The 22582-nt window shown below is 39.3% G+C and overlaps 1 protein-coding gene across 1 annotated transcript in view; it reads left to right on the top strand.

The window, feature by feature from the left end:
* The window catches only part of POLR1A (RNA polymerase I subunit A), a 44553-nt gene that overhangs the window by 2991 nt on the left and 18980 nt on the right, over nt 1-22582 (top strand). The window contains exons 5-26 of the mRNA XM_035888644.1: nt 672-757; nt 866-975; nt 2969-3055; nt 3737-3839; nt 4316-4478; nt 5785-5958; nt 6161-6283; nt 7116-7343; nt 8660-8914; nt 9277-9468; nt 10284-10427; nt 10873-11056; nt 13031-13113; nt 13232-13390; nt 13726-13824; nt 15158-15310; nt 15503-15585; nt 16320-16485; nt 16996-17217; nt 19373-19587; nt 20238-20405; nt 21456-21609. Coding sequence (XP_035744537.1) covers nt 672-757; nt 866-975; nt 2969-3055; nt 3737-3839; nt 4316-4478; nt 5785-5958; nt 6161-6283; nt 7116-7343; nt 8660-8914; nt 9277-9468; nt 10284-10427; nt 10873-11056; nt 13031-13113; nt 13232-13390; nt 13726-13824; nt 15158-15310; nt 15503-15585; nt 16320-16485; nt 16996-17217; nt 19373-19587; nt 20238-20405; nt 21456-21609 — 3351 coding nt within the window. The remainder of the gene's footprint in view (nt 1-671; nt 758-865; nt 976-2968; nt 3056-3736; nt 3840-4315; nt 4479-5784; nt 5959-6160; nt 6284-7115; nt 7344-8659; nt 8915-9276; nt 9469-10283; nt 10428-10872; nt 11057-13030; nt 13114-13231; nt 13391-13725; nt 13825-15157; nt 15311-15502; nt 15586-16319; nt 16486-16995; nt 17218-19372; nt 19588-20237; nt 20406-21455; nt 21610-22582) is intronic.

Raw genomic sequence — 22582 nt, 5'->3', positions numbered from 1 at the left:
AAATGTTTTGGTGGTGTAAATAATGCATAAAAATAATCTGATACTGCTGTCAGTACATTACCTACAGATGTTGATACTTCTCTGTATGATGCTGCAGCTGTTTTGAGCTGCAGAACATTTTTTGAGAACTCACGTATCCAACAAAAAGTGAAATTTTTAGGGACTTATGTAATTGAATTCTTATTACCATTTAAATGCAGTTTAATGTACATTGTTAGTTAAAGGATAACACTAGTAAAGAAGATGTTTGAAGGTCTAACATCTTAGAGCAGATTTGCTTATAAGCCAAGTTTAATTCCTTAATCACTTGTTTCAAAACTAACCATGAGCACTTGGGAAATCATACATTCATGAGCAGTCAAAAGAAGTGATTTTTGTCAATATTCTGCCTTCTTAAATCTTGAAAATTTAGTACCCACTTGAAAAATAAAGACTATTTATGAAATAAATTTAAAAAGGAGGGTGGTGAGCATTGGGAGGGTTTGTGTTTCCAGGAAAAACAAGAAGATGGAATAACATTTGAGATTAAGGCATGAATTAAATAAGTACAAGGATGTGTGTGCATTGATACTAATAATGTACATGCTAGTAGTTAGCATTAATTAATTTGTGTTTAATAATTCTTCATATAAACTTTTAAATTATTTTTAATTTTTTTTTTTCTTTATCAGGTGAAAAATGTATGCGAGTGTAGAAATAAACTGATAGCACATTTCTGGAAAGCACATATGAGTTCAAAGAAATGCCCAAACTGCAAGTAAGTTTAACTACGTGAGGAATTAAATAGCTGGTGTAAAGTTAAATATTGTAAGCATTTGTATTAACTTTTATCTGCCTTTCCTGGTTTACTTTTTTTTCCTTTAAGGTCTAGGAGATCACTAGTGCGAAAAGAGCATAACAGCAAGCTGACAGTAACCTATCCTTCTACAGTGTACCATAAGTTAGGAGAGGAAGGCATCCTGGATGAGCCAGCAGGTAAAATATTTGTCTACTATTCAAATATGTTCTCACTTATTTTCCTGCATTTAAGGTGAACAGACTTGTAGCAGGGGCTATGCGCTTGTGACTCATGTATAAAAATTTTAATATAACAGTAAGCTCAGCAGTAGGGGAGTACCCGACTCCATTCACTTTCTCTATTTGCGAGGCTTCTTTGCTTTTGCAGCTTCGAGTGTTTGTATGTCAGGAAAAGAAGCACAAGGAGCATAATCTGTCAACTCTAATACGGTTTTGGGACACTACGTTTCTGGAGGGTGGATTATTTTCTGCTAAATCTTTAAACTAGGGGGCCTAAATAAAAAAAATAAACTAGGAAGAAGATGACCAACCTTATTTCAGAATTAAAATTAGGTAATCCTAACTTGTACAGAAGAATTTCCTCTTAAAGAAGGCAGAAAAGAAAGTAGGTGGCACTTTCCAAGCTTAATTAACCTAGTGTTTAAATCACTTTTTTCCTCTTCTTGTATCCTTGATCCTTTACACAGTCAGGTAAATTGAAATGGATATGTGTGTGTTATTTAACTCTTAGAAAACATTTATAAATAGAGCTTATTCTGTTTGCTAGTGTGTGGTTTAAATACTAGGTTAAACCTCTTGAGTTGTGCCTAGAGAAGCACAATGTCAGTGATGACTTTTCAAGCGGAAAGGTCAGATCTCTGCTTTACCATCATGTCCATAACGCGTTCGACAAAGGCAGGAAAGTTTGGATATTCCAATAGTGACAACTATGATTTTGCTCCATTAAATTGTAGGCTGATACTTTGGCCTTTTTATTTGAGCCCCTTTAGGACTGTCCAAAGTTTGGGGCCCTGTTTTTATTACACTAGTGATGAAAATAGTTGTTCTGGAGGGTCAGGTGAGTTGCCAGAAATGGAATACCTTGCCTCACCACAGAAAGCTTCAAAACCAGGCATATTCTCGCAGTCTCTGTTAACACTCATGGCTGAAGTAGAGATAAGAAATACCTTCGTCCTGTCAGTGTTCAAAAACCAAGGCTGTAACACCTCTTGGTTACTTTCATTACAGTGAAGTCTTGTATCTTCTGAAATGGGATGAGCTATACGGTTATGTACATCTTGCATAGCCTATGTCACAGCTGCTCATTGTATTGAATCTTGGCGGGACTACTTTCAACCTTGGCATTGATGCATTCATGTTTAAGGGATGGAAAGTTTTTCTCTGTGAAGGAATGGGGAGTTGAAGTTTCAGTGTGGAAAAATCTGGATTTCTGGACCTTAGCAAAAAGAACAGTAGGAAACTTTAGCTGAGGTCATGGGAGAATTGTTTTTCCTCAAGCCATGTATTCTGGCTTCCCTGGGACATGAGGGGCTGGCCTGCAAAAGAAGTGAAAATTGAGACCTAAAATCACTGGCTTTTTTTTAAAAAAAAAAAAAAAAAAAATCTTTTCAGTAGCAAAACCACATGTTTTCCTTCCTCGCCAAAATATAGCTAGCCCAGATTCTAACTTGTAATATAGATGAATTGCTGATTGTCATTATTGTCTCATCCACTTAGGTATTTCATGGGAACCTTGATCTTTCTGATAGTACTTGAATCCTACTTCTTTGTTCACCCGCTGCAAGTTGACTCTTGATTTCTGATTTGGTCAGTGGATGAGATAAAGTGAAGAAGGGGTCCAGCACACTATTAATCAAAAAAAGCATACACTTTAGATGTTAAAGTTGAGGTTTGTTTCAGTTACTTATCCAATAGTCACAGAAATGGCTTATTTTTTCTACACTGGGAAGGCTCTTACTTTAGTTAATTTCATGTCCCTAAAGCAAACATGTTAATGATATTTTAATGTAGATGTCAGCCAGTATATTTTGTATATATTCCATTCCTTCTCTGAGCTGGAAGCACTTATTGTAAGCAAAAAAAATCTTTCAAAGTAACCTCTTGTGATATTTTTTTGTTTTTGTTTATTCATTTATTTTTATTTTTAGTATTTTATTTTTTTATTTTTCAGCTATTGATGAAAGCCAGTTAGGGAAGAGAGGATACCTGACACCAATGACTGCCAAGGAATACATCCTGGCTCTGTGGAAGAATGAAGGTAATGGTTGTTAAGAGCAACATGGCTTTGTTTTCTGTATCATCTAGTGGACAAAGTCTGCAAATGTTCCTGTGTGAACTCCTTGTCAAATCTTTGCCTTTTGCCTTAAGGGCTCCTGGCTGCAAGATGGATTTTGTGACAGGAGGACTTCTAGCTAGTGAATGCAGAGAGCTGGAGTCAATGAATAGTTTGATTAGCTACTCAAATTGCAACTCCCCACAAATCACAGTGGTTGTTTACAGAGAATTTAATGTTCATACAGTGCTGCACCTAATATTCCCCACAGTTAACATTAGTTAAAGACTGAGAATGCATTTAGCCATCTCTTCTTTTGAGTTCCCTGTACTCTGAACCTGTCTGCAGTTGCCAGGAAAAACCAAAGCAGTTTCATGTATCAGTCACAGCTAGTAGCTGGAAACTGTTTCTTCCTGCTGTTTTCCTTTTTTATTTTGCTATGCTCTGTATTTCTGTTCAGGGTTGTTGGTAAAAAATCATGTATGTAACCAAAAAGAGCAATGGCAAATCTTTCTAAAGTATGCCTAAATGGTTTTATTTTAAACAAGCTCGCTAGTGTTTAACTTAGCAGCGCTTTTGGCTTGATTGACCAAAGGCATCTGGGGCTTTGGATTCCCAAACAATAGCAGTGATAATGAGTTAATTTTTTCTATTGTCTCTTTTTAGGTTTCTTTCTGCGTTACCTCTTTGCTGGGGTGGATCCCCATGAGAATTCAGGATTCAGTCCAGACATGTTTTTTTTAGATCTACTTGTGGTTCCACCTTCAAGGTAAAACTTCCCAAAAAAAACTTTTGTAGGTATCACAGGGGTTAGCGCATGCTTTTTGGGAGGAGTCGGAGATGCAAACACCTATAGTACAGACTCTGGTCTGCTGAAGTGTCAGTGAAGAAAAATTAAAAAAATTAAAAAAAAAAAAATCACAGCAGTAACTGATTGTATGTTTTGTTATAAATTCAAATGAGTTTGTTAAAGGGATGAAATAATTATTATGTAAAAATGTATTTTAGTATTAGTATTTTAAATTATTACAGAATATTAGAACTGTATAGTACTAGTAGAATTTCTTGTTAAGGAATCATTCCTCTTTTATGACTGTCCCAATATAATATATGGATTTTTAAATGCTCACTGTTATTTATAGGGATTATTTTTCATGCATTGAAGACTTAGCTTAGAATGTTTGAGCTTTATCATGCTACTTTTGGGTGGCTTTGGTCTTCTGAAGTAATTTTGATCTGCTGTAGGTATCGTCCTATAAATCGTGTTGGAGACCGACTGTTTACAAATGGTCAGACGGTGAACTTGCAGGCTGTCATGAAAGATGCCAAAATGATACGGAAGCTCTTGGTTTTCATGGCAAAAGAACAGTGTCAGCCAATAAAAATTGCAGAAGAAGAAATCCAAACAGTAAGTGGTTATCTTATTCTCTGGTTTTTGAGTATGTGGGTCGAGTTCAGGTAGGCTTCTGTGTAAACTGTTCCAGTAACAGATTTTGCCTAGGCTCTTGGAGTATGTGCCGTTCAAGATGTTCTCTATAGCATTTTCCTCCACCCCTCCCCTCCTGCCTCTTTCCACACACCCGCCTGATGCAAAGGGAGAAACATTTTACGCAGACTCCTTTAGTCATGGTTTTTGTATTAGATTCCTGTATGTGAGACATAACGGGCTCCTGTTATTGGAGAATAATATATGTACAGCGCAAACAGTTCGTAATAAAACTTCTCCAGCATCTCACTGAATAAAAAAGGGTGGAGTTAAAAAGCCACTTTATCTTCTAAGCATAGTAGAGCCAATGATTGTGGTTATTTTTGAGCATTGATGTCTAAAGAGAACCAAAAAATTCACAAATAACATTAATTAGTAACAATGCTTGTTTACTACTGACCTGTTCATGTGGTCATGTAGTGGTAAATAATCTATGTCACCATTCTTCTTTTCATATTTGTTCATTAATTGTATTATTGAGGGTTCTTTGATACTGGACTTGGTTTCAGCTGAACTTGATTTACGTCTTAAGTGTAAAACATTTTGAAAACATTTTTAGGTACTCAGAATTTAGCCACTAGGTGGAGATATGTTCTTAAAACTTCTGATGTGACATAAGGTTAATGCATTTCTGTTGTGACTTGTACACTGATTTTCAGACTGTGAAAACACAGTGATGTAGGTGATAAAAGCTCTTGGATTAACATTATTTTTATCTCAGAATAGGACTTACTGGTAGCACAGTGATTCTTAGCACAGACTGACTAACCAGTAACATCTAATTTGGAAAGAGGACTGTCACTTACCAGATGATAGATTAGCAATCGTTTATTAAAATCCCACTGGGATATGTGGCTGTGATATTTGGAAATCATACTATCATTTAGGTTGGAAAACACCTTTAAGATCATGGAGTCCAACCATAAGCCTAACACTGCCAAGTCCACCACACAGAATCACAGAAACATTTAGATCTCCTATCCAGGTCAGTTTCTAAAGCTTCACAGCAGACCTGTCTGAGGCACTTCATTGTAATAATTTCAAAGTTATGTTTACATTGACTGTTAGTGTCCTGGGATGTTTTTGTTTATTTTTTCTTTAAATTTGGTGTCTTTAATGAGGTACAAAAGTGGCCAGTGTTTCATGTGCTGTTTAACACTGTAATTTCAGCCTAGTAAATAGAAGGTATTTTTTGTTAAGTCCAAGCTTCTAATTTATGTTTCTATAGGAGACAGGAGAGAATAATGAACCTCTGGACCATTCTGTCCTGACAATGATTCCAGGACAGACCATTGCAGATAAGCTGTACAACGCTTGGATTCGTCTTCAGAGCCATGTCAACATTGTATTTGATAGTGACATGGACAAACTAATGACAGAAAAATACCCTGGTATTCGTCAGGTGGGTAGCAGGCAGAATCTTAGAGACTCTGGACTTTGTGTGTCACAGACAGTTAAAACAAGAAGTTAATGGAATAAGAAAAAAGTGAAATATTTGTGGTTAGTATGTAGGCATTTTCGTGATACTCATCACTGTAATATCTGGAGAATCTAGCTGATGTTGCATGCTTTCACGTTTTAATTATTAACTTCTGTTCTCAAAGCTATTAGAGAAAAAGGAAGGACTGTTTCGCAAGCACATGATGGGAAAGCGTGTGGATTTTGCTGCTCGATCAGTCATTTGCCCCGATATGTACATTGGTACCAACGAGATTGGCATTCCCATGGTAAGAAGAAATAAAGGAGTGGTTCTTTTTGGTGCGGCTGGGGACTGAACTCTAACACTTTCAGCTACATAACAAACGGTTTAAAATGTAGAGACTTTTTGACTCCTCTGGACTCTTTCTGCCCCAGCGTGTCATAGTTGTATGTTACCACTGCGTGTTAATAAAGAAGGAGCATTGAAGAGCAGGAAATTCTTGCCATTATACTGTACACCACATCTGGGAAAGAGGATTAAAAAATAAGAAAAAGCTGTGCTTGCTTCCTAGGTTTATGAATTAGGGCAAACTTTATAAGTAGATCCTGTTTCTCCTTGTGGTCTTTGTACAGTGTATCTTGTAACAGCTATGGCAGCCTTTAAGAAAAGTCCATAATAACATCACCAACTTCATTCATCCTTAATGATTTTTAACCACACAGAGGTGACACCAAGCCTGAATTCGAGCTTTTCATTATACCATCTTTTCTGCTTACCTATCTACAAACAGTGGATCTGGTGATACTGGGCTTTTTCTCTGTATTTGTTCGTTTCTTTGCAGAAACTAAAATCCTAGTTTCTTTTTTTTTTTTAATTGCTAACTGAGTTTTCCTTTTCTACTGCAGTAGAAAATCGTAAAAAGGAGATTGTTTCTATTCTTATGGTAGAGGATTTTAAAACAGAAATGTATTTATTTGGCATGACAGTAGAACGAGGAGGAAATGCATCCAAGAGCTTAAATAAATTTATGTTTACATTGTATGAATTAACATATGACACAGTTTTCTCAGTGACATAGTACTGTTTTAAGCCAAAGTTGAACAACTTGTTATTTCTCTCCTCTTTTCTCTGCTGTCTAGGTATTTGCTACCAAACTGACTTACCCTCAGCCAGTCACTCCCTGGAATGTGAAAGAGCTGAGGCAGGCTGTCATAAATGGCCCAAAGGTTCACCCCGGGGCCTCCATGGTCATTAATGAAGATGGATCTCGTACAGTGTTAAGTGCAAGCAGCCTGACCCAGAGGGAAGCCATAGCTAAGCAGCTCCTCACTCCTTCTTCAGGCGCACCCCAGTCAGGACTGAAGATTGTGAGTATGACAAAGGGCTTGTCGGAGCCCCCCTACACCTGTGGTGGTTTTGGTTTTTTGTTTTTTTTTTAAATACTACTACTACTGTCCTTGTTAGTGATTCCAATGGGCCCGCTCACAGAGACTCCCAGGGAAGGGTTATCTTGTCTTTTAGTAGGTGGCTGAGAAAAAGCTGGGGCAGGGGGGATGTGGGAAGAAAAGCTTGATACTTTTTCCAAATTCTAAAAACCATTTTTCCATTCTGAATTTTATTTTCTCTTTAATATGCAGTGTGGCATTCATCTTGCCAGGACACAGAGGAGTATTTCTTTTGCAGCTGGCTATTCTTGGGAAGACTTAGCAGTATGGAAGATAAAAATATTGCTTTCATTTTATGTCCCCCTGCCTCCCCATCCTTCTCAGCAAATTCTATCTCATACCAGTTGTTTCTTCGGAGCTGCTGGAGGGTTTGAGTTCTCTGTGCTACAGCTTAATCAACCTTTGAAACTTCTTAATAACTGTATCTCTGTCCCTTGCAAGCGTTGAGAACTTACTATTTAGCTGCTAGGGCAAAAGTTTTGGTGATGACTAGTCTTCACCATGTCTGTTAATGTATAGCCCTGTCTCTAATAGAGGCGTGGTAGAGATTTAATATTTAAGACTAAGTATTGCTGTGATGTCAGCACTCTCAGAACCTGTCACAGACGTAAATGTAACAGTATTTAGACTGTGCAGACAGCTTATCATACTCCTGTTGATAATCACTTAAATGGATATTTGGGTGGGTGTTACTGACAGAGAAGTTAGACTGTTTTGAGAGACTGTTCTAGGTAAGAATGTATTGTGTTGTACTCAAACCTGAAATTACAACTCTGAGATCTCTGGCCTCTGCTTCAGCTACTGGGACATATTATTACCTTATTCTGGGATGTCCAGTGCTGGGTATATGGTGACAGGCATTATCAATTCAGCCCAGTGGGCTTTGGATAAATAGTTTATTTTCTGATATACAAATGGCGTAATTTTCTTTCTTTTTCAATCTTTGATCCCTGCCAAGGGAGAGGAGAGTTTGGTAGAGTGTGGCTTGCATGCTGTTACCTCTGTTTTTTAACACCCACAAACCACAGTGATCATGGAGGATATGCAGCCTTAGAGTGTGGTTTGGTGGAGAGCAGAGGGTGTTCAGGGGCAAGTAGTCTTGATTCTTTTACAAAATTTTGTGCAGAATGTTAATACTAGAAAGAAAATGTTTTGGATGTGTGTATGTTTTAACATGCAGTCTTTTCAGATGCATGCATGGAAATGCCTTACAGGCAGCAACCAAAATTCTCTTGCAGGTATGTCGACATATTAAAAATGGAGATGTCCTTTTACTGAACCGCCAGCCCACTCTTCATAGACCTTCCATCCAAGCTCACCGGGCCCGAATCCTGCCTGGAGAAAAAGTGCTGAGGCTTCACTATGCCAACTGCAAGGCTTACAATGCTGATTTTGACGGTGATGAAATGAACGCCCATTTTCCACAGAGCGAGCTGGGTAGAGCAGAAGCCTACACCTTAGCCTTTACTGATGAACAGTATCTGGTTCCAAAGGTAAGTAAAACTGTCAGATAAATTTATTCCTACATGAAAACACTTTGATTTTTTTGTTTGTTTCTTTATTTTGTCTAATGATAAATGAGAGTGAATTTATTTATTTCTTTATTTTTGAAATTTACTACTGGTTTCTGTTCTGTCTCCACTTGTGGTTCTCTTTGTTTGAATGTGCTGGGCCTTCTTCAGACAATCGTTGCTTTTAATGTCAATGTCCGGAAGAGATTTAGTAGAGAGTTGTGCTGTGATGACAAGTTCTTTACAAATGACTTTAGTGCTTTTATCCAGCTGGAATAATTTGGGGAGCTGCTAGCACATGACTCATTATCCACCCCCAAATCTTTTTCTTGTTATCTTTTCAGGATGGGAAGCCACTTCCTGGCTTGATCCAGGATCACATGATTTCTGGAGTCAGCATGACAATCCGGGGCTGCTTTTTCACCAGAGAGCAATATATGGAACTTGTTTACCGAGGACTAATAGACAAAAAAGGAAGAATTAAAATATTTCCTCCTGCCATTATGAAACCACAGCAACTATGGACAGGAAAGCAGGTAGTTTATAATTTATTGTGTTAAAGAATGCTGGTGGTGCCAAAGTAAGCAGAATGCTAATGTTAAAACCAGCACTGCTGAGGGTTGCTGAAAAGCCAGATCCCATCATCTAATCAACACCATGTAGATCTTGGTGTGTGTTATTGGAGCTATGAGAGTTGTCTTTCATTTAAAATGACAGTGTTAGAATAATAACTTTTACTTGCTGCTCTGAACGGTGTTGCAGATAGAAGCATAATGCTGCATTTTGCAGGCACGGGAGCAGAGAAGGAATTTGTTGATCATAGTAAACTAGGTTATGCCAGTCTGTGTTTTTAAATCTCTGAACTTAAAGGTTGTAGGTAAATATTCTGGTATTTGACTTCTTGGTTGAGATCATCATTCGGTTGATGTAATATCTGGGAAGCCTAAGTGAATGCTCAGTTTTCTACTGTTGAAGAGAGTTTAACATTCAATCCAAGTATTATGTCTCACAGCAGAGTAGGGGAAATTCTCCGCTAGTTTTTTCCTGTAAAACCCAACAGACAACTTTTTTTTTGATATATATATGTACATATCTATTTATTGGAAGAATCTCTGGTGCCATATGTTTCTGAATAATTATGTGTCTCAGCTCATTGATCTTTCAAAGGCTGAAGTAGCAAGAGGATATTCCTGTCTTGTAAACTTCAGACTTCCAAGCTTTTAAAGGTTTGCTGTCAGTGCAAAAAAAATACGTATAGGATGTTGCTTTTCTCCCTCATGCTGAATTCTTTACGTTGAGAAGGGAATATAGGAAATAAATAGTTCCTGCCACTCTTCCTGCTTCTTTATAGGTTGTTTCTACATTGTTAATAAACATCATTCCAGAAAACCACGTCCCATTGAATTTGACTGGGAAAGCTAAGATTGGTGGAAGAGCCTGGGTAAAGGGACCTGCAAACAGATGTCCAAGTCTTGACTCAATGTGTGAATCTCAGGTATGCTGGGGGAGCAACTCTGGAGGTGGTTGGGCTGGGCTGTATTGTAATAAAATTGTGTATACAGTAGAGGAATGGGAAGGGAAGCAGATGGATGACAAAGTTAAAAACATATTCAGCAACAGTTACTGTCAGAAGGTGGTGATTAGGGGATAGGCCTGGGGGTCAGGAAACACTCTGTTCTGATCCTGACTGATGGAGATTCCATATGTTTTTGTTCTTCGTTGTTTGACTTTATAGGTGGAAAAATACAGATGGTGTTAGAAGTTTTATTTCTGCTATAAATTCTGGAAGTATAGATAATCTGACCATATTTAACTGTTCACCAATATGTGTTTTTTTTAAACTTCAACCTATTTCCATGTAGATCACACAGAAAAAACTGTAGAGATCATCATAAAGTCAAAATTTCTGTTTTCCTAAATAGTGGTGTGTTATTTTTCAGGTTATTATTAGAAATGGGGAATTACTGTGTGGAGTCTTGGACAAAGCTCACTTTGGCAGCTCTGCCTATGGCCTGGTCCACTGTTGCTATGAAATCTATGGGGGTGAAACCAGTGGGAAGGTGCTGACATGTCTAGGACGCCTCTTTACTGCTTATCTGCAGCTGTACAGGGGATTTACAATGGGTGAGTAACACAAGGACTAATTCACCGCTGCTGTAGTGCAGCACCTTGTGAAATATAAAACAGACATTGTTGGGCATAATAAATGCTAAGAGTTCTGTAAATAAAATTTTGCAAGTGGGATAGCTGTTCGCCAGTCTTTTTTTTTTTTGCGCGTGTCTTTTTTTCTGGTTGGTGCATAGCTGTCCTTCTAAGCATAAAGAGGGAGTGTAATCTTGAGTATGTCCATCAAGTTCTCTCTTCTGTCTTGCCTAGTCAAAGTGTACAGAGTCTTGAAATTTTGTTTCGATCAAAACCTCCTATGAATCTTTGTTATTTTTACTTCTCTGAAAAAGAATTTTTGCATAGAAACTAGAACAACTGGTAAAGCGAGATGGAAGAACGTGAAGGGGTTATTAATCAAATCTTGCATATATTGTTCTACTGTAAATGTTTGACTTCCGTGACAACTTTGCAGAATCATACAAAAATGTACTTGGCATGCAATAAAAATTTGACCCTTACTGTACTCTCTCTTCTTGCAATAGTTGAAATATCTCAAATAACCACGTAGAGCTTTACAGGATGCTTTCATACTAATGAAATACTTAGAGTATATAGAAAGAGGAGGGTTTAAATTGTTTTTTTATCTGATGGCACAATGTGATCACTTAAGAGTTACGTAGACATGGTCGACTTGTAGACAGCAGTAGTGAGGAACCAACAGACTGCTGTGAGCCAAGGAAAAGAGACGGAGATCTTTTGAAGTGAGGAAGGTGATGAATTGACTGTAAGATACAGAAAATATGTCTCGAGAGCCATGCTGCAAAAACTAGTTAGGAAAAGATAATGACCCTGGGATCACTAGATAGTGAAACATCAGAAAAAGAGAAGTGGGACTGGAGCAGGAGTCTGGGGTTTGGTGAAGATTAGATGGTTCGGGACTGAGCAAAATTAGACTTTGGGATGAGATGAATAAAGTTCAGGAGAAGGACATAAAGTAGAAGAAACCAGGTTGTAATGGGAAAAGGAGAACAGGGCTGGACAGAAGAAGTGTAGACAGGGGGACATAAAACAGGGCCATAGACTCCTTTGCCTTGTAATTGTGTGTGTAACTCGCTAGTAAAGCATCCCACTTGTCCCCCTAGAACTGCTGCACATGTAGCCTTGGAGGAACCTCTGGAAGCCTAGTGCATCTAGTGCAGCTCCCTGCTCAAAGCAAGTCCTGCCAGGTGAGCTTGCACAGGGCTGTGTCCAGTCAAGTTGTGAATATCTCCAGGGATGGTAATTGTGCAGCCTCTCTGGGTCCCCGTGCTAGCATTTGATCATATACATTGTCAATTTTTTTTTCCTCTTGAAGAAAATTTTGTTTCCTTGTATCTCTAAAGGGCAAACACACACATCTTTCAGCCTGTCCTCATCCATCATGTGCTCCAGCCATTTTAGTGACCATTTCAGTGACTTTTGCAGGACTCCTTACAAATAGCTTACAGGAGTTAGGGTTACAACCTTTGGTTTGTTGTAAATTTTTGTTCTCCTGGTCCCGTCATCACAAAGGTCTTTATTTTTAGTTTACCTTTTTAAAACTTAGGAAATTACTTATGCTCCAAAGGTCAGCTAATAGGAACTTGGAAGTGGATGAGAGAGAAAAAAAGAGTTTGATGTGGCTGGCCTGTAACATGTTTGTTTGTGTGCAAGCGCACAGATTAAGACTTTATAAACACTGTTGAAGTTAAGACTTCTTAAGTTAGAGAGTTGATTTTTCACCCTTAGTTGTATGTTTTGTTGTCAGCCTGTGCCTTCTCCCTCAAAGAGCCACTTGGAAGTTTTTTTTTTTTTCTTGTGAAACTGCTCCTAGTCTGATTTTAACAGTTATTATATCTTTAACTGTGACTTTCTTTTCCAGCTCTTTAATCTCAAAATCTCTGACACCAAATGTAGTTCCTTCCTCGATTCTTTCTAGTTTAGATCATTATGTGCTCTGTCTCTCTTTAATAGGGATTGAAGATATTTTGGTTAAACGTGAAGCAGACCACAAAAGAAAAAAGATCATTGAAAAGTCAAGCCAGTGTGGCATTGAAGTAAGTCTGTGTTGCAGAATTCCGTGCCGTTCCCCCCCCCCCAGTTAAAAATTTTTGAAATTCTGTCCTGTTTAATCATGCCTGCTTAACACCTAAAATCCCCATATTTTACTTTCAGGCTGTAAGAGCTGCTCTTAATTTGCCAGAAACGGCATCATGTGAGGAGGTCCAAGGGAAATGGCAAGATGCCCATCTCCGCAAAGACCAGAGGGATTTTAACATGGTTGATCTGAAATTCAAGGAGGAAGTAAACAGTTACAACAATGAAGTTAACAAGGTTGGCATCGAGGCATCTGTGTATGCTAATCTTGTTTGGGGACTTCTTTATTAAGTTAATTTAATGTCAATGAGGGGTGCCTGACTGTTCTGGAAGCTGAAGCTTTCCATCTGTCCCCAGTGTGAGGCTTCACATACTGCCTCACCACCTCAACCTTGTCCTCCCTGAATGAGCAGATGGCTTAATGTTCAAGACGCTTTTAAAATTACAAATAGTAATGTTTGTGATTACTCATAGTTTTGCTTTCTTAAAGCCTTCAACAGGAATTTCTTTGGTTTATTATTTTATTAATAATGGTTTGGTTTTATTCCCTTCACCCCACCACAACTCTTTAGGTTTGCATGCCCCTTGGTCTCCACAGGAGCTTTCCAGAGAACAATTTGCAGTTGATGGTACAGTCAGGAGCCAAAGGATCCACTGTAAATACAATGCAGGTAACGACAGCTAGAATACTTAGCAGCTACTTAGCATGTGTCAATATGATTTGTCCCAGAATGTAAACTCTTGTGGCTATCTAATACCAAAGCAAGACTTCTGTTGTGGGCTTTGGGAATAGAGGCCTTTGGCAGGTAAAAGTTTTAGAAGAATGTAATGAAGAGCTCTGGGTGATGGAGGAGAGTCAATGTTTATTATAACCTATTTTTTAACCATTTCTCAGTACCTTAGATACAGACTGATACAGAACACCTCTCCTGTGAGGACAGGCTGAGAGAGTTGGGGTGGTTCAGCCTGGAGAAGAGAAGGCTGTGGGGAGACCTTATTACAGTCTTTCGGTACTTAAAGGGGACTTATAAGAAAGATGGGGACAAACTTTTTAGCAGGGCCTGTTGCAACAGGACAAGGGGCAATGGTTTTAAACTAAAAGAGGGTAGATTCAGACTAGATATAAGGAAGAAATTTCTTACAGTGATGATAGTGAAATGTTGGCACAGGTTGCCCAGAGTGGTACATGCCCCATCCCTGGAAACCTTCATGGTCAGGTTGGATGGGGCTCTCAGCAGCCTGATCTGGCTGGAGATGTCCCTGCTCACTGCAGGGGTGGTTGGACTAGGCAACCTTTAAAGGTCCCTTCCAACCCAAACTATTCTATGATCCTATGATACGTTAGGATTTATAGAAACAGCAGACCTCCTTTCTAGAAGGAATTAGATTATAGAAACCTACTGTAGGAGAAAGAACTTTTCCTGGCCTCTGTTGGATACTGACCCCTCTGTTTCCTTCTTCCACTACTGAATAGGAACAACTAAATCTTCCTTTGATTTTGGTAGAAATGGCAAGGATGCATTTTCATTTTGCCTTCTGCAACACAGACACCAAGCAAGAAACACTATATCAAAAGGCCATCTAAAATTCTATCTCTGAGAGAGAATGACCAAAGCTCAAGAGAGAGGGGTTTGGGTTGGGTTTTTTGTTCTGTTTTTAGTACACTGCTGAAAGGTGGTGGGGGTAACGTAAGGACCTAAAAAATATTTATGATATTTTTAGTTTCACATATCTTTGTATTAAAATAAACATACAGAATGAGAATGAAAATGTTGAGGATGAATCAGGGGGCTGGAATAACTTAAAAAGACCAGATGAGATCTACATGCCTTTTCTGCCCATCAGTAGCAAGAATATTTAATGAATATGTTGACATGTAGTTAAAGAACATTTAGTGAATGTTTTAATTTTTTTTTACTATGTTTTTCAAGAAAAACTTTGAACTTATGTGAGTAAAAAGTTGGGTGGAAAAGTGATGTTTCCTTTTTTCCTGTCCACATTTAGATTTCTTGTTTGCTGGGCCAGATTGAGTTGGAAGGTCGAAGACCCCCATTGATGGCATCTGGCAAATCGCTGCCATGTTTCCAGCCTTACGATTTTTCCCCTAGCTCAGGGGGATTTGTGACCGGCAGATTTCTCACTGGGATCAAACCTTCTGTAAGTTTAATACTGCCTGTGTTTTTACTGAAGTTTACTTAAAACTTTGTATTTTAATACAGTGTGTCTGTGATTATAGATAAAATGTCTTTGTTCACCCTATTTTCATATGTAGCTTTTGAGAAAGAACATAAATTGCAAGCCTTGGTGTGCTTCTCAGCAGAATGCTTATGGTGTTGTGGTTATGTTTAGGAATTCTTCTTTCACTGCATGGCTGGCAGGGAAGGTCTTGTGGACACAGCTGTCAAAACCAGCCGTTCTGGGTACCTACAAAGGTAAGACGCTTGTTTTAGAATTTGAGCCTTTAAAAGGTCCTGTTGTTTGATTGAGGGTTTTTTTGTTTGGTTTTTTTCTTTATAGAGTACTGTAGACTGGAAGTAGTGCCTGTATTGCTTTAATTAACATCAATGTATTTGCTTTTTAGAAAAGTGTTTACTGTTGAATGTTTGTTCTAAGGCCAACTTTCTAGAGGACTAGATCAAGTGGAACTTTATCATCTTTAACTTACTCTGGCACACAGCAGCAGCAACTTTTCCTTTTGGAGAAATCTTTTTCCTGGTACAAGTAAAAGTGTACAAATTCCAGGCAACTCTAGTTTTTCTTGGCTGCATTGTCTGGCCCTTGTCTTTATTCTAGCAACACTTCCAGTATAAAGAAAAAGATGGAACATTTTGTTTCAGAGGGTAGCGAGGGGTTCTAAAGGAGGGACGCTCCCTTCTTTCAGACAACTGTGACAGCAAATTAGAGAGTAATTTCCTATTTCATTTGAAGTCAATTCAGTCCAAGGAAACTGGAGGGAGCAACATGCAGAAAGCTTTGCAATATCATTATCATTAAGCATTTCACCCGTGTGTCATGTCTATATGACTTTTGGCTTCCAGAATTCCTGATCATCCCTGAAGTGCACTTAAGATATTAATGAAAACAGTGTTTTTCATGTTAGAGTTATATCATCCTTGTTGCTTTGTGGCCTCTTAACAGCGTGGCGTTTTTTTTTCCTTTGGAACAGGTGTATCATAAAACATTTAGAAGGACTGGTAGTTCAGTATGACCTGACTGTACGAGATAGCGATGGCAGTGTGGTGCAGTTCCTGTATGGAGAAGATGGGCTTGATATCCCTAAAACTCAGTTCTTGCAACCTGAGCAGTTTCCTTTCATTGCAGAAAACTATGAGGTAGAACATTTTAATCTTACGTATTTGCATGGGGTGAAGGGGAAGACTGAAGTGCATGGTTAACATCTGGCATATCTGTTAGGGATGCAGTGGTGTAGTTGTTACTCTCAGACTAACCTACACTTCTGTTTGCCCTTGTATTCATAATATGGAATTGAATCTTAAGTCTGTGGCGTGATTTAAGCAATCCCAATTTCAACAGAGCACCAAGCACTCTCCCTATTCTCGTCTACCCTAACTCTACAGTTGGATTCAACACAGATGTCTTTATTCTTCAGTCTGTCAAGTTTGATTAACCTCCTTTTACCAGTATCATCACTGGTTATTAAAGAATGGCAATGGTCACATAAAAATAAGAGTTTTGTCTTACTTGGATTGAAAACCAGTTTTTAAAATTGTTTTACACCAGCTGAACATTTTGAATGGCAGCAGATGACCTTTTCAGTTTGCTTTGCCTTTTCTGCTGCAGTGAGCATAGAGAGAATAATCATACAGATAACTTTCTTATAGGTAATCCAGAAGACAAACCATCTGGATGAAGCTTTAGGAAGGATGGAGTCTCACCAAGCTAACCAGCAGTTCAAAGCCATCAAAAAGTGGCGAGCCAGGCACCAAAACTCTGTGCAAAGAGAAGGAGGTTTTCTGATGTTTTCCCAAAAGAAAATGGCAAGTGTGAAAGCACTGATTCCAGGAGGAGAAATCAAAAATGGAAGAGATCCTGCTACTTTACAGGTAACACAGAAGCAGTTGAATTGACTGAGCCCTTTAAAAAAAGTTGAAGAATTCAGCGATTTTTTTTTTTTTTTTTTTTTAATGGCTTTTTATAGAATTATAGAATCGTTTAGGTTAGAAAAGACCTTTAAGACCATAGAGCCTGTTAACCTAGCAATGTCAAGTCCACCACTAAACCATGTCCCTAAGCATCACATCTGCACATCTTTGAGGTACCTCCAGGCATGGTGACTTAACCACTGCCCTGGGCAGCCCGTTCCAGTGCTTGACAACCCTTTTGGGGGAGAATTTTTTCCTAATATCCAATTGAACCCTCCCCTAGCGTGACCTGAGGCTGTTTCCTCTTGTCCTATCACTTCTTATTTGGGAGAAGAGACCAACGCCCACCTCAGCACAACCTCCTGTCAGGTAGTTGTAGGGAGCAATAAGGTCTCCCCTCAGCCTCCTTTTCTGCAGGCTAAACAATCCCAATTCCCTCAGCCGCTCCCCATCAGCCTTGTGCTCCAGACCCTTCACCACCTTCGTTGCCCTTCTCTGGACACGCTCCAGCCCCTCAATGTCTTTTTTTGAACTGAAGGGCCCCAAACTGAACACCGTATTTGAAGTGTGGCCTCGTCAGTGTCCAGTACAGGGGGATGCTCACTTCCCTGGTCCTGCTGGCCACACTGTTTTTGATACAAATCAGGATGCTGTTGGCCGACTTGGCCACCTGGGCAACACTATTTCTCATAGGACCCAGCACGCTATTGGCCGCCTTGGCCACCTGGGCCAGGTGTCCCAAAGTGTTTCACGGTCTACTTACACAAGTTACTGTTTGAAGGAACTGTGTCAGCTGTGTGTGTGATGAAGCTGAGATTCATTTGTTAAAGCCTATGGGCCCTAGTGCTAGGGCAAAGGCCAAAAACTCTGAGGTAAAACTGGTTATAGAAAGCAGCATGTGTTTGTGGGTGGTTTGGGGGGATTGTTTTTGTTTGGGTTTTTGGGTGGTGGGTTGGTTGGTTTTTTTTTTTTCATGTACACAGAGTAGATCTCTCTTGGATGGATGGATATCTGCCAGCTGCATGAGAGCCTGCTTAATATGAAGATCAGAGGGCTGAGCCAGCCCTACCTAGTGTTTCAAAAAATTACTCTTGCTTAAGCCTCTTGTACACCAGGTCACTAATCTATATGTTATGGCTTCTAATGAAGATTGTATGTGTGAACACAGAATGCAAACAGCTGCTGCTTCACAGCCTTGCTTTCACAAGGAATTTACTGTGTTAGAACATGGACAGTTAGCATGGAACTCCCAAGTTGAAGATGTTGAGATGTGTAATTGTTAGCTTGCCTGCAAATGTTATGCCTAATCACTGGTTCATTTATCAGCTGTGCTGAATTTGTGTTGCTATTGGCACTTTTGATAACGTTGAAAACAGTTTGGTGGGGGGATTCATTCACTGTTTATTTTTTCTTTCAGTAGATTAGATAGATACAGATAGATGCTTATTTTCGGTATATTATAAAGCTCAGTGGACAGACTTCCATGTCACAAGCCAGTTCTTTTTTCATAAAACAGCAAGGCATGTAGAAGATACGTTGATTTTTTTTTTTTTTTAAAGTTGTTGTTAACTTTTTCCTTTATTAAATTCAACATTTGAAATGTTACTTGAAAGACTACCAAACTGCAGAATAGAAATAAAACGGATTAGAAATAAAGATGGAAGCTACGTTCAAGGTCTCTGCTGGACTATTGTGCTTGAATGTCCTCAGCTGAAAAGTCAGAGAAGCTCCTTTGTCATGCCAGCTTTAGACAGGCAAGGTGATAGTCAGCTAGAAGTAAAGATTTAAGTATGTCAAGGGGGTTCACTCCAAGCTAAAATCACTCTTCAAGGGCTGTATTTCACTGATTTATGGAGTAGTTACTATGGATAGATAACTATTTCAAGTTTGCAAAGAACATTGAAATAATTTGAGATCAAAAGTTTAAGTATCAGAAAATGGCGATTGCTGTATTTGTAGCTGAGTTGTTTGCTATGTGTTACGTACACCCTGAAGTTTTACGCAGGTAATTTTTTCCTCCTTTGTTACCGCTTGATTGCTGGTGGAAGCAGTGTTACTTGGTTTTGGTCTTATTGTGGATAAACCGGTCTGCTTAAAAATCTCCTCTTATTTTCAGTTATTGAAGATGTGGTATGAAATAAGTGAGAAGAAACGAAGAAAGTATCTGAAAAAGACAAATAAGTGTCCTGACCCCAGCCTTGGTGTTTGGCGTCCAGATACTTACTTTGCGTCTGTTTCAGAAACATTTGAAAATGGCATTGAAGATTATATCAACAAATGGGAATCTGAGAACAGACGAAGTTATACGCGCCCAGAACTTTCTTCTGATAGGTAAGAACTTCTGTGTCTTCACTTCTTTGCACTGAGCCAGAAAAACCCACCCTGATTTTGGACTGAGTTTGCTAAACATGAAAAGTCTTTATCAACTCTTGGTTTTGTTGTGACCTTTGTGAAAAAAAGTAGTGGATTTCAGAATGGTTCCTGAAAGCCAAGCGTGCTTAGTGTGCAGTGGAGAGGCTCTGGTTATCTATTTCTTCCAGACCTGAATTTTCTGTGCTGCTAAGGGCTTTGGCTAAGGCTTTATGGAGTAACAGCAATGTATTACTGTCCCCCTACATATAAAATAATACTTTACAATAATAGTTAAAAAAACAAAAAAATGCTCTTGCCACACCTTGGAGTTAGCAAAGCAGTTGAGATAAGTAAGTGGGAGTAAATGGACTCTCTTGACGTTCTGGGAGTTAGCAGTGGAAGTAAAATGTGGTTTGGCCAAGGCCCCAGTTCTGTGTTAATGGGCTGTGTTTGTCAGATCAGATTGGGATAGACAATTTTACAGTTTCTGGAGTGTATTTATACATAAGCTACCAGGAGAAATTGGCTGAAAGAGGTGACTTTATTGAACTGAGCAATGTTTCAGTCTCTTCTGAGTTCTGTACTTTGTACTACATTGAGCTAAACCTCTTCTTATTTCCTGTCTTCAGATTGAAGAATTTGTTGTATTTAAAGTGGCAGCGATCTCTTTGTGACCCAGGAGAAGCTGTGGGTCTTCTTGCAGCTCAGAGTATTGGGGAACCTTCCACACAGATGACTCTGAACACCTTCCACTTTGCTGGCAGAGGTGAAATGAATGTCACATTGGGTATTCCAAGGTGAGAAAACTGCATTCTCAATGGGTCCTTTGCCATTTTTAGCACTTACGTAATAGCGCTTAATCTCACTGGCAGGTAATCTTGAGGGCAAATGATCCTTCAGTTTAATTTTAAATTGTGCCTGTTTGGAACTATTTTAACATTTCACAATTTTACAGTTGTTTTGGTTCATTTTCCAGATGCAAAATATCTGTGAAGGCCCCTTACTCTTATCTGATGTATAGCAAATGGCTTATTTGTTTCTGTATTTAAGTCAATACAGTATAAGCCTAAAGAAACAGTGCTTTGTGGGTCTGCCCTCTGCCGACCTCTTCTTCCCCCTGCTAACTTCTAAACCTATTTCTTTCACACACAAAATTTCACTGCACCTATGAAATCTGCCACGTTTAGTATTACTGTCGCCTGTGTAGAGAGACACCTCTTTTATAGCAGCCAGGTTTCCCCTGGCTCTTCTGTATGGTGACAGTGACTTCATCAGTGCATGAGTGTTTACCAGCCAGTCATCAGTTTGTTCTGAATAACACGGGTGCTGACCCTGGCCTTGTGCGTAGGGGGTTTCCCCTGGCTCTTCTGTATGGTGACAGTGATTTCATCAGTGCACGAGTGTTTACCAGCCAGTCATCAGTTCTGAATAACACAGGTGCTGACCCTGGCCTTGTGCGTAGGTGTGTGATGCCCTAGGTGGGAGATGGTTGTGTTACTTCAGAGAAGCAGGGGAGCGGGAGAAGGAATGAGGAGCATACATTATGCATCTGTAGGAAACAGGCTTCATTAGTTCTTCTATTCTTGGAATAACTTATTACCATCTCTAGTCTCTTCCCGTAATTAGGGTGGTAATCTAATTGATGCAGTAGAGCTGCTGTTGCACTGTGCCTGATGAGGAGCCAGAAAAGTGAAAAGGAGCCGTGCAATGGTAACCACGGCTCTTGATGCCTATGGCTTTGGTGGAACTGGCAGTTGCTGCATGCTGCCTGTTTAAATGAATTAGATATTTATTTGACTGCATAGTGTTTTTATCGCTTAATTTGAAAGATCATTCTTTATTTAAAGGTTGCGGGAAATACTGATGGTAGCCAGTGCAAATATTAAAACACCAATGATGAGTGTTCCTGTGTTCAATACGAAGAAAGCTCTCAAGAAGGTGAAACAGCTTAAGAAACAGCTCACAAGAGTGTGCTTAGCTGAGGTGAGCCTCCTATTCAGTGTATCCTTTGAGAGTCTGCAAACCAAAATTTCCTGTTTGAGCTCATTAGTCTGGCTTTGTAGCAGTTTCCATTTTTGAAGGGTTAGCTGTCCGTGCAAGATGAGAGGGTCCTTTCTTTTCACCTCTTGCCTACTGAACCTGTAATATCTGCTAAGAAGTGGAAAGGAATTGCAGTTACTTTGGCTGTATGAGACTTAAATTCAATTTAACCTGTAGAGCATTGTCACGGGCTACAAACTCCTAGAATGTAATGGAGGAGGGTAGTAGTTCATACATAGCAGAAGTATAATGGCAGGGAGGATTTATGTTTGCTGTCACAGCCTCATTTGTTTTTTTCCTCAAGCTTGTTTTTGTCAGTCTCTAGAATCGGAGGGGGTTTGTTTTGTCTTTAAGAGATAAGCTAATATGGCTGTGACTGGCATAGCAGAGAGGTTTTTGCTTGTCCCCCACCACTTCCTAATCTCATACAAGTGGCTGTCCTCAATAGAAGCAAAATGTGTGGCTCCTTGGAGACTGACTATATTGAAATCTGATGAGTCTGATGAATTCTGTGCTCCCTCTCTTCCTAGGAGTGCAGCCCTTGTGCTCTACTGCATGCCCTACCCTCTTCTGTCTTACTCTTTCAAGTTGAAAGCAGCAACAATGGAGTTAAGACTCAGCTCTGTGGTGAAATACTGTCCTGCTCAATGAGCGTGGGTCAGTACAGTGGAGCTGTTGGTCCACTAAGAAGTCAAGTCTCTTGTGAAGGCGTCAGGGGGGAGGTGAGGCTGTTCTCCCAGTATAGTCGGAGTTAGTTGTTGGGAGGAGTTTAAGCCAAAAAGAGTGCAGTAGGGTAGAATCTTCCTCCTCAAGAGCTGCCACAAAGCGTTCAGAAAAGTTTGCCAATTAGGCTTGTGTAATTCTGGTCTCTCGTGCAAAGCACTGAAGTGGCAGGAAGTAAATGAAGTGTCTTAATCAAAGCAGTAACATTCCT

Source organism: Egretta garzetta, unplaced genomic scaffold, assembly GCF_000687185.1.
Source record: "Egretta garzetta isolate BGI_Z169 unplaced genomic scaffold, ASM68718v1 scaffold241, whole genome shotgun sequence".
NCBI classification, from domain to species: Eukaryota; Metazoa; Chordata; class Aves; order Pelecaniformes; family Ardeidae; genus Egretta; species Egretta garzetta.
This window is presented reverse-complemented; position numbering and strand designations above follow the sequence as displayed.